This window comes from Colobus angolensis, unplaced genomic scaffold (assembly GCF_000951035.1).
Source record: "Colobus angolensis palliatus isolate OR3802 unplaced genomic scaffold, Cang.pa_1.0 Scaffold157, whole genome shotgun sequence".
Lineage (NCBI taxonomy): Eukaryota > Metazoa > Chordata > Mammalia > Primates > Cercopithecidae > Colobus > Colobus angolensis.
Window position 1 is genome coordinate 1,298,623 of NW_012114677.1, and position 11,711 is coordinate 1,310,333.

General features: G+C 54.4%; 1 protein-coding gene across 1 annotated transcript in view; it reads right to left on the reverse strand.

Moving 5' to 3' along the window:
• TACC3 (transforming, acidic coiled-coil containing protein 3) overlaps positions 1 to 11,711 on the reverse strand; it is a 23,504-nt gene extending 11,793 nt beyond the window's left edge. Inside the window, exons 1-6 of the mRNA XM_011936775.1 lie at positions 11,641 to 11,711; positions 9,985 to 10,147; positions 9,698 to 9,840; positions 4,437 to 5,438; positions 2,615 to 2,690; positions 2,277 to 2,406 (exon numbers count right to left, since the gene is read on the reverse strand). Of these exons, the coding sequence (XP_011792165.1) occupies positions 2,277 to 2,406; positions 2,615 to 2,690; positions 4,437 to 5,438; positions 9,698 to 9,840; positions 9,985 to 10,146 (1,513 nt within the window). The 5' untranslated portion in view covers position 10,147; positions 11,641 to 11,711. The remainder of the gene's footprint in view (positions 1 to 2,276; positions 2,407 to 2,614; positions 2,691 to 4,436; positions 5,439 to 9,697; positions 9,841 to 9,984; positions 10,148 to 11,640) is intronic.

Consider the following 11,711-nt stretch of genomic DNA (forward strand, 5'->3'; position numbering starts at 1 on the left):
AAAAAAAAAAAAAAAAAAAGTGAGCCACCGTGCCCGGCTTTGTTGTCAATTTTCATTTCTGCCTTTTTTTTTCTTTCCTTCAGATAGGGTCTCGCTGTCTGTCGCCCAGACTGGAGTGCAGTAGTGCAATCATGGCTCACTGCAGCCTTGACCTCCTGGCTCAAGCAAGCCTCCCACCTCAGCTTCCCCAGCAGCTGGGACTATACATGTATGCCGCCATGCCCAGGTAATTAAAAAAAAATGTTTTTTCGTAGAGATGAGGTCTTGCCATGTTGCCCAGGTTAGTCTCAAACTACAGGGCTCAAACAATCCTCTTGCCTTGGCCTTGCAAAATGCTGAGATTACAAGTATGGGCCCCTGTGCCTGGCCAAAAGCCAGTACTTTGAAACATCATCTGATAAGGGACATTTTATTTTTTCCTTTCCTTCACTTCTTGAATGAAAGGGATTTACCTCTTAAAACTCAGTAATAAAAACTTAAGTGGCTCAATGGGCAAGGGATCTCAACAGACACTTTCCCAAAGAAGATATCCAGTGGGCACAAAGACGCTCGTTGGCCAGGCGCGGTGGCTCACACCTGTAATCCCAGCACTTTGGGAGGCTGAGGCAGGCGGATCATGAGGTCGGGAGATAGAGACCATCCTGGCTAACATGGTGAAACTGCCCCCTGGTCTCCACTAAAAAAATACAAAAAACTAGCTGGGCATGGTGCCTGTAGTCCCAGCTACTCGGGAGGCTGAGGCAGGAGAATGGCCTGAACCCGGGAGGCGGAGCTTGCAATGAGCCGAGACTGCACCACTGCACTCCAGACTGGGCGACAGAGCAAGACTCCGTCTCAAAAAAAAAAAAACAAAAGACGCTTGTTCAAGAGCCACCCAGGAACTGCAAATCAAAACCACAGCTAGATCCACTTCCCACCGCTGGAAGTCCAGGATCAACAAGACAGACAGGCAGTGCTGGTGAGGATGTGGAGAAACCGGAGCTCTCCTCTAACCGCTAGCGGGAATGGGAAATGCTCCAGCCACTCTGGAAGGCCACCTGGCAGCTAAAAGGTGAGCAGAGTTCCGTGACCAGCGACTCCACTCCTAGGTATCTATCCAGGAGAAATGGAAGTATACGTCCACACAGAACTTACACCTGAACGTTCGTGGCAGTACTACTCCTGACAGGGAAAAAGCAGAAACCAGCAAATCCATGAACAAATGGATCAAGACGACATGAAGCCAAGCTGCCACGGCAAGGACAGGAGCACCCGCGCCTGCTCCAGCACGGCCAGGACTCGAAAACACACCTCCCCGAGGGAGATGCTGGACACAGAAGGCCACGCTGTGTGATTCCACGGATCCCATGTGAGGGTGACAGGCCCACCCCAGCTGAGCTGATATCCCCACATGGTGGAGGCCCACAACCATCCTGTCAGCAACAAACCCTACATGCCACTCCAGTCTGCTGTGCCCGGGCTTTCAATTCTCCAAACTAAGATCTTACCCAGGTGGCTCTGTGTCCTTTAGAACAACTCAGCCATCAATTCCTACACCAAATGCACTTTAATTTAAGAACTGTTCCACCTTCCAATCTTACAAACAAACCATATTTAACTGCAGCCTGGTGTCTAAGGTTTAGGCTTCACATTTCATTATCACAGGGTTTTGGGCCGGGTGTGGTGGCTTATGCCTGCAATCCCAGCACTTTGGGAGGCCGAGGCAGGTGGATCACTTGAGGTCAGGAGTTTGAGACCAGCCTGGCCAACATGGTGAAACCCCATCTCTACTAAAAGTACAAAAATTAGCTGGGCATGGTGGCACATGCTTGTAATCCCAGCTACTTGGGTGGCTGAGCGGGAGAATCTTGAACCTGGGAAGTGGAGGTTCCATTGAACCGAGATTGCGCCACTGCATTCCAGCCTGGATGAGAGAGACTCTCAAAAAAAAAAAAAAAGGTTGTTTCAAACAGTATTCCTGATGATCGAGTGCCCAGTTGTTGACTCTGCATTTGTATGTCATCCATGCCCTGCCTTGTTCACCTCTTCTGCTCATTTTCCTGAGTCTACAATTTCCATTTCTAGAAGTCTTTTATGTTAAAGGTAGCAGCCCTGTTCTCCTAACACTGTCTAAGTTTTGACAAACCAGAAATTTGTGCATGAGTCATTCAAAGTCGAAAGACCGAACAGCCTGCAGAATGAACACCTGCTGATGACGCAGGTGCATCAAGCTGCCCAAGTGCTCATGGGACCCCCTCCAGGCAGACTGCATGTGACGTCTGTGCCAGGTAACATACCCTCAGCAGGGTCTCTGAAGCTCTCCTCTTTCAGCTCCAAGGCAGGCTGCCCCTGCTGATGGGTGGGCACTGGCTTACTGCCCGGACAGCTTGTGGGAAGCGAGATGCTGGCAGAGTTCAAGGCTCCCTCCTGGAGGAACGGGCAGAATCACCCTGTGCAGTGCAGTCAAGGTACTTGGGGTGTAGCTTGCCTCCCCACAACCTTGTCGAAGTAGACTTGGGGGAGAGGGAGTGGGACATCCCACCCCATCACCCAAGATCGCTGGGGGCTTCCACTGCCTGCTGCTCTTCTACACAAGCAGGCCGGGAGCAAAGGCACCCACACAGGCACCCCTTACCTTGCTCTCTGCTCTTGGGGTCTCAGCTGTCAACTGCACCACAGGTGTGTCCTCCGCTGAGGCTGAAGGCAGCTGCCTGGGGAGACAGAGTCAGCAGAAGGTCCATGCCCCACACCCCATAACCCCGGCGTCCCCTGCTTCAGCACTGAGCTGCCACTGCCCTTCCCTGTACTGCTGTGCTGGCTACATGAACATTCAGGTAGAGTGCACCAGGCATGTGGCTGCCCCAAGCGACCTGGCCACAAAGCAGCCTCACCAACCTCACCCAGCAGGAACACACACACCTTGCCTGCCAGCTCTGGGAGAAGCAGGCTGGGAGCTCTAAAGTCAGCACAACGCAGCCCAAGGGAAGCACAAGGATGAGCACATCCCTTTCACTGTGAAACTGACAAAAGGCTTCAGGGGTGGAGGCTGGGGCAGGTGTGGGCAGCAAGCCACCCGAGGTGCCAAGGCAAGAGACTGAGGGCACAAGCTGTTCCAGTATAACAAATATATAGAATAAGAAGTTATGCTACAAATAGATTATAGATATGATTACATGTGAATATCATTAACCATTAGTTTGTAGCATTACTCTTTATTCCAATATTATAATAATCTCTGTTCTACAATTATAACCTAGGAAAAACCAGGCCATACAGAGATAGGAGCTGAAAGGACACGATGAGAAGTAACCAGAAGACAAGAGTGTGAGCCCTCTGTCACGCCCGGACAGGGCCACTAGAGGGCTCCTTGGTCTAGCGGTAACGCCAGTGCCTGGGGAAGGCACCTGTTACTCAGCAGACTGAGAAAGGGAGTCTCCCTTTCCCTGGGGGAGTTAGAGAAGACTCTGCTCCACCACCTATTATGAAAGGCCTGACACGAGTCAGGCCTGTCCACAGCCATCTGGAGGCCTCGTGCTCCCTGTGATGCTGTGCTTCAGTGATCATGCTCCTGTTTCACTTTCATGTTCCGCTCTGTACGCCTTCTAGAGAACAGTAGCAGAATTAGTGAAAGTACTAAAGTCTTTGAAATGCATAGAAAAAATAATGGCGTTAAGCTATCCTCTCTCTCTCTCTCTCCCCAACTCGGCTGCCAAACAGGGAAAGGCCTGGTGAACATGTGACTCACGCAACGTTACCTATCACTGGAGATGGCTCACATTCCTCACCCTATCCCCTTGCTTTGTATCCAATAAATAACAGCTCAGCCAGGCATTCGGGACCATTACAGTCTCCATGCCTTGGTGGTAGTGATCCCCCGGGCCCAGCTGTCTTTTCTTCTATCTCTTTTCCTTGTGTCTTTATTTCTATGATCTCTCCTCTCCACACGAGGAGAAAAAACCCACAGATGCAGTAGGGTTGGACCCTACAGGCAGGACAATCTCCCACTGAGCAACTCTAGGGGATGCAGCCTAAGACTATTCAGCCAGGAGGCAGCAGACCCACGGTCAAGACTCCAGCACGCAGTGGACGCCACCCCAGGCAGTAACAGACTTTGCCTGGCTTTTGGAGTTACATACCCAAGTCAAGTTCACCTGAGAAGGGACATGACTGGGGGACAGGGTCCTGCCCAAGGTTGGCCACATTTGGCTTCTGGCCTAAGCTCACCCTTATTGGATCCCTCCTTAGGCTGGGAGCACAAAAGAGATGCATGGCGCCAAGGCAAGGCCAAGGACCCTCAGCTGGGATCCACCTGAGCCCTGCTTTTGCCCAGAGGCCCCTTCTCAGGGGGAGCCCATCCGGCCTCAAAGGAGTATCTGATGACACCTCTGGGTCCTTGACCACATACACTGTGGGGCAGCTGCCCCACACCACACTCCCCACCCCATCCCCACACTTACTGGCTCAGACAGGTGCCTGGCTCTTCCGTGGCAGGCCCAGCACTCAGCTGTTCAGACACTGGCCGGCCCAGCCTGGTCTCAGGGCTTTCTGAGGGCTGGGCCTCTCTGCGACCAGACAGGGTATCACCTCTGAACGGGTTGAAGTTTGGGTCATCCAGTTTGTCCCAGTCAAGGTGGTAAGAGCCCCGAGAAGCCGGCATGGGGGGATCCTCCTCCACCTTCCGCTGCCTCGCTGCTGCTCTCTTCAAGGGAGGCTTGAGGCTGGATCTCTCTCCCAGTCTCCTTGGTGGGGGTGCCCTTTTGCTGGTGGCACCATCAGATAAATCAAATTCTAGTTTTATGGGTCCACTCCTCGAGGAGCTGGCCGTTTGGCCCACAGCTGCTTCTTCCTGAGGACTCAGGGTCATGGCCCTGCCAGTCACCAGGTGGCTGGTCGGGGCTGTGCTCTCAGGATCAGAGGTGTGTGCACAGGGAAGGGCCTGAATGTCATCTGCTGGCATGGGGGTGCCCATACCCACAGGGCAGGCCACGGCCTCACCAGGCAGACCCCACAGGGGTGCTCCTTCGCAGGCTTCCTCAGGGATCGCACTAGGAGGCGAAGTGGCCACTGCTGTGGGAGCAGAGACCCCGCTGTGCTGGCATTCTCCCTTGGCTCTGTGCGGAGTCTCTGCTTTGCACTGGGACTCTGTCCTGCAAGGGTCTTCTAGGGTCTCAGAGGTGGGGGTCATCTTTCTGTCTAAGGAATAGGAACTAACAGTTTCCTCCAAGGCTTGCTCAGGGCTGCCAGACACTTTTTCTGGAGACACCATTTGGTTCTCAGAACTTCCTGGGCTCTGGGAAGAGCTTGAGCAGTCCAGGTCAGCCAGGGCACCCGGGCCAGGCTCGCTGGAACTGCCACTCCCAAAGGCTGGGCTTGCATTCCCCAGGTCGGTGTCAGCCTCCACTGGTTTCTGTAGAATTCCATGAGTAGTTTTGGCATCCACTTCCTTGATGAGCTGTTGGCTTTTAAAACAGACTTAGTCAACATGAAGCAGTGAGTACTTGTGAGGTTAGGTGGCCTCGGCATCCATTCTCAACACAGGTTTAACTCTCTTACACCAGAAGCAGGGCTGAGTCACCCTTGGCACGGCTTCCCGTTCTCCACCCCCCACCCTAGTTCCTCAATGTGGTTCCTTCCTGTCCTCCCAGGAACCAGCTCCCCGTGGAACAGATGGACACAGCAACATGACGTCCTCGCGGACCCTCCCCTCCGCCTCACTTCTTGGGGTTGGCTATGCATGGGGTTCCAAGTTGCAGGGGTGCCTTTGGGCTGCTTGCCTGTTTAATTGTGGTTATCACGCACTTTGGCAAGTGCCGGACCCAGAGTCCTCCAGCAGCCTCTGACACCCAAACAGCACTCATCATCCTGCACAAAGTCTGCACCCAGGCACCACAGCAAGGACGCAGCACAGGCTGCTGCCTGGGGGGGTCAGAAGTAGGACACCACACCCAAATGCCTCAAGCTGATGCCAGAGAAAGAAGCTTGGAGGCATCTCTCCCACCTGGTAGACTGGTCTCCTCAATTTCCCACCAATTTCTTTCTTTTTATTTATTTATTTTTTGAGATGAATTTTTGCTCTGTTGCCAAGGCTGGAGTGCAATGGCATGATCTCGGCTCACTGCAACCTCTGCCTCTGGGGTTCAAGCTATTCTCCTGCCTCAGCCTCCCAAGTAGCTGGGATTACAGGTGCCCGCCACCACGTCTGGCTAATTTTGCTTTGTATTTTTAGTAGAGACAAGTTTTCACCATGTTGATCAGGCTGGTCTAGAACTCCTGAGCTTAGGTGATCCACCCACCTCGGCATCCCAAAGTGCTAGGATTACAGGCAGGAGCCATGGCGCCCGACATCCACCACTTCCTGTAAAAAATCCATTCGAGCACCTGCCCGCCAGCATACAGTGACCCCACCCTACTCCCCGATAGACAAGGCTGGCTGCCACCCTCTCAGCTGTCCCCTGCCTGTGCTCCAGGGCCTGGCCCCAGTTCTCTGTGTGGCCTCCAGCCTGCTGTGGGCCTGTAAGTTAAAAGATCACTATTTCCGCTTGTGTTTCTCCTAATCACCGAAGGGTGTGCACCATCTTAATGACCCTGAATTCTAACATTAAGGGACCTGACAGCATTCCGATGACACTTTAGTCTGTGTGAAAACATCAGCTACAAGCAAAACAAGAAAGCTCAGTCAACACTGTCCTCTGGCTTAAACCTCCCCCGAGACATGCCCACAGATCAGCCCTGGGGACGTGCAGGCCCCAGACAGCCAGCAGGGGCATGGTAAACAAAGATTTTCTGCCTGGATCTGCTTTCCCCTTCAAGTAGGGAACTGGCACTGCTGTGGCCAGGGACAGTCACAGCCTTCACTGAAGGACAAGGTTGAGGTGCACGATCCCACCTTCAGGCACAGAAGGGCCTGAGTGGCCTCTGCAACACCTCCCTGGATTGTGGCCACACTGGCGCAGCACCCGCCTGCTACGGTGGAGTGCCATGGGTGCAGAGAACACCTTCCCAGGGACCCACCATTCCCGGGACACTCCCTGCTCACAATGTGGGACTGCAGGGCACAGGGCCCCTGACAGAAGAGGCGGCTGTTGGGATGGCTGGGGCTCGACTACAACACAGAGGGCACGAACGCTGCATCACTTGTTCCCCGGCCTTCAGGTCCCTCAGAAGACGCAGGGTCATGTGCCAGTGCCTCAGATAAGGGGCCCCTGTTACCTGCCCTTCTCTTCCAACTCTTCTCTAAGTTTGAAGATGTCAAAACTGAGAAACTGAGGGTTAGAAACCTGTTGGACTGTTCACAACTCCTCTGCTGCCCAGCTGCCACCTCAGGGTGGCGTTGCCCTCCCAGGCGGCTACTCAGCTGTCCTCGGAATGATATGTGGGCAGCTGCACACAGCGGCTGCTCTTGGTCTCATCCCACTGACGTGGGAGCACCACAGCGACCACCACCTGGGCCTCAGCGGAGTTCCAGAAAGGAGAGGACAGCCACGAGCCCAAGCCACAAGCTCAGAGTCACTCTAGCTGGAGCCCCTCAGGGCCACCCTCCCAAGCCCCTCCTAGCTCCTTTACACCCTCTGCCCTATGGAGGCTGCTGGGTGGCCCTGGAGGCACAGGGGAGAGGCAAGGGGATCTGTGGCTCTGGGACGGATCACACCATGGCAGCTGGGAGACGACTTCTCTGCTGCTGGTTCTCCCCTCCTGCTTGGGGTCGTTGTAAACCAATGTCTGATTCATTCTCACTTCGTTTGACTAAATTTCAAAAGGGGCAAAAAACAAACTTGAAAAGTAGCAAGCAGATATGGCAAGAACTGCAAATTCAGGCTGGAGGGGTGGAGGGGAGACAGGCCCAGGGCCCAGAGAAGGACATAGGAAATGCTGCCTGCGCTTACTGGTGACATTTTATCTCAGGGAGTGAGAAGCATTAGTGATATTGTGTTCCTTATGCTCTTCTTCGCACACCTAAAATCTGTTTAAAAGTTTTGGGCCAGTCAGGCGTAGTGGCTCATGCCTGTAATCCCAGCACTTTGGAAGGCCGAAGCGGGCAGATCACTTGAGGTTGGCAGTTTGAGACCAGCCTAACCAACATGGAGAAACCCTGTCTCTACTAAAAACACAAAAAATTAGCCGGGCGTGGTGGCCCATGCCTGTAATCCCAGTTACTCGGGAGGCTGAGGCAGGAGAATCGTTTGAACCTGGGAGGTGGAGGTTGTGGTGAGCTGAGATCACGCCATTGCACTCCAGCGTGGGCAACACGAAAAACTCTGTCTAAAAAAAAGAAAAAAAAAAAAATTGGCTGGGCATGGTGGCTCACAACTGTAGTCCCAGCTACTAAGGAGGCCAAGGTGGGAGGACTGCTTGAGCCCAGGAGGTGAAAGTTGCGGTGAGCTGTGATGGCACCATGGCACTCCACCCTGGATGACAAAGCGAGACCCTATCTCAAAACAGCAACAACAGTTACACCAGCAAAAAGCAGCAGAAAATCATGCCTCTGGGGTCCCCGCCCACCCTGGATGCAGACAAGGTGCTCCCAGGTGCCCGGACAGATTAGTTCAGCCGCAGAGTCAAGAGCTGCTTCCAGGGTCCTCCCTTTCCAGGCAAACACAGACACTGCCTTGCCATCCGCTTGCAGTTAAGCATCAGGTCGGCCAGCAGACCGCCAATGCCAAGCCTAACCCAACACCCAGCGCCTGGCAGAGCCCTCCTACCATGCACACTCTGAGGGGTGGATCACACAACATGGTTTCTTTGCCTACAAGTCTATCTGCTCTTTCCAAGTCCTAATAGAGTGGGCGGAATTCAAGATAAATGAAACTATGGATTGCCTTCCTGGAGATGGGGCCAAGACATTTCATCAAATTAGAGAAGCAAAAAGATCGACGCCAACTGGTTGGCAAAGGCACAGCAAAAATGTGAAGTATGGGCTGGGCGCGGTGGCTCATGCCTGTAATCCCAGCACTTTGGGAGGCTGAGGCAGGTGGACCACCTGAGGTCAGGAGTTCGAGACCAGCCTGGCCAACGTGGAGAAACCCCATCTCTGCTAAAAATACAAAAATTAGCCAGGTGTTGGTGGGCACCTGTAATCCCAGCTACTGGGGAGGTTGGGGTGGGAGAATCGCTTGAACATGGGAGACGGAGGTTGCAGTGAGCAGAGATGGTGTCACTGCACTCCAGCCTGGGCAACAAGAGCAAAATTCCATCTCGGGGGTTGGGGGGAGTGAAGTATGAAGTTATCCAAGTATCTGATGATCGACTTTTCTGTTAGTGAACTGGCCACATGCTGCATACACTCAGTGCAGATTTCAGGAGAAATCCAACCAAGGTTGGCCAGGCGTGGTGGCTCACGCTTGTAATCCCAGCACTTTGGAAGCTGAGGCGGGTGGATCACAAGGTCAAGAGATCGAGACCATCCTTGCTAACATGGTGAAACCCCGTCTCCACTAAATAATACAAAAAAAATTAGCCAGGCATGGTGGCGGGCACCTGTAGTCCCAGCTACTCAGGGAGGCTGAGGCAGGAGAATGGCATGAACCCGGGGGTGGGTAGAGGTTACAGTAAGTGGACATAGTGCCACTGCACTCCAGCCTGGGCAACAGAGCAAGCCTCCATCTCAAAAAAAAAAAAAAAAATCCAGCCAAGGCCTGACAGAACAGGACAGCACGTTTCTGCAAGAGCCATCGGACAGAGAGGGTGAAGCTCCAGCATGTCCAGTAGCATGAACACTTACTTCTCTTTCTGCGTCCACACCGGGTGACAGTTTTCCAGTCCAAGGGTGTCATGCTGAGCCAAAGGAGCCTCAAGTTTGCTGGCCATGCTAGGACTTAGAATCTTGTGTGTCTGTGGATCCCGCAGAGGTGTCTGAAAAGTCACCTGTTGTGGAGTGAGGAGGAGAGCACCCATTCATTAGTTCAAGCTGTTACAGCCACACCAGCAGTGTCCTGCAGCTCAGAGATCACCAGGAAAGCAGGCCCTAGGGCAACCTGGCTAGCCACACACTGTAGAGGTCACACTTACCTTCATAGCTTTGGCCACGTTCTTGGGTGGCACATTTTCTTTCTGTGACACACGAAGAACAGACGATCTTCCGGTAACTTCTGGTGGGGAAAACAGGAAGTCGCAATTTTCTGTACTTTTTTCACTGCTGACATTTTTGTCGTTTAAGACCTGCAGACTCATTCTGGAAAAGCAGAACATGTTCGTGTCAGTGTGAGGGCAACACAACCACGCTGTCCAGACACAGACATGACAGCTGCCGCAGGGAGCAAGACCCCTTCCGGCACAGATGTGCTCATCGCTCTGGAGCTCACACCTCCCACACATGTCCTCTGCCAAGTGGGGCAGAGAAAGCCTCCAATTGAGTCCCCATCCTGCTTCAGAGACTCACTCTCCAGCCTGGCACGGGGAGCCATGGGCAGCACTGCTGCCTCCTGGGACCAACAGCTAAAGGGCCTTCATTCAGGCTAAGATGGTGAGAAAGAAAAACCAAGACCGCATAATCTCTACTGCTGTATTACTACGTCAGGCAGAAGTCAGGAGACAGGAAAGCCCTGGCCTCTAAGAAACCCAGAAGAGCCAAAGGAAGCCGCGGTCTCCCCACAGGCCTCCGCGTGTGGCATGAGGCAGGACCGGGCAGCAGAGGGCAGAAAAGCAGGACAGTGGCTCTGGTCTGCTTTCTCCCACCGGGCTAGACAGAGGGACAAGACCAGGCTGGGGGTGAAGGCCCAGAGGAGGAGCTGGGAGACAGTGTGTGAACAAGGGAAGTCCAGAGCTGAGCAGCAGGTGCCAAGGAGCTTCCATATCAGGGCCTCCAGTCAGTCCCAGGTTCCAGGGCCGCCCAGGTCCTCATACCAGTCACCCACACACTTGCCACCCTTTCTGTCTACAGCGTTCCCAGTCTAGGGAATGACTAGGCAGAAAGGCTGCCAGAGAGAACCGAGTGTCCACCTGGGCAGGAACCCCACGGGCACCTGGGGAGGCTTTGATTTGAAGAAGAGCAAAGTTGGGGAGGGTCCTGGAGGAGAGAGAGGGGCAGCCCGGGCAGGTCGGAGCTGCAGCTTGAGAAGCCCACTGTGGTCCTGTGTGTGGGTAGGGAAAAAAGGGCAGGAGGAAAGCAGGGAAACCACATGCTTCTGCAGCCCGAGGAGTAGAGGCCAGACCAGACCCGGGCCTGGCCACTGGCATATATGGGACTTAGAGACGACGCTTAGGTTTTTGGCCTGAATAACTGGGTACAGGGCAGGGGAAGGGCAGCTGGATCGCTGGGGGACACGCAAGCCTGGAACTCAGGGAGAAAGTGACTCGGAGGAAGCCTTCCGGCAGCCTGGAGGAGCGCGGGAGAGCAGCAGACCCAGCCTTGGTCAGGAGGCGCCTTTACCGACTATGGAGCCCCGGGAGGGGCTCTGGGCAGAGAAGGGACCGGCCCCAGGCTGGTGCTTTGATGCTACTCTGGTGAACAAGTGGGATGCGGCGCGGGGGAAGATGGAGCGGCGCAGCAGGTGCGGGGAAGCGGTCGGGGCCCAGGTGTCCGCCGCAGGTGGCCCAGATGGAGTTGGCCCCAGGACGGAGGCCGGAAGGGACCAAAGAACCACAAGAAGGTCCGCGAACTGGGAGCCAACAAAGAGCCAGGGTGGGCGGCCGAGAGGCAGGAGGGGGTCGAAGACAGCAAAGCACCTCAGGGCGCCCGTTCCGCCGTCGGGCTCGGCCCAGCCCTAGCCGCCCCCGGCCACCGTCCAGGGGGCCCA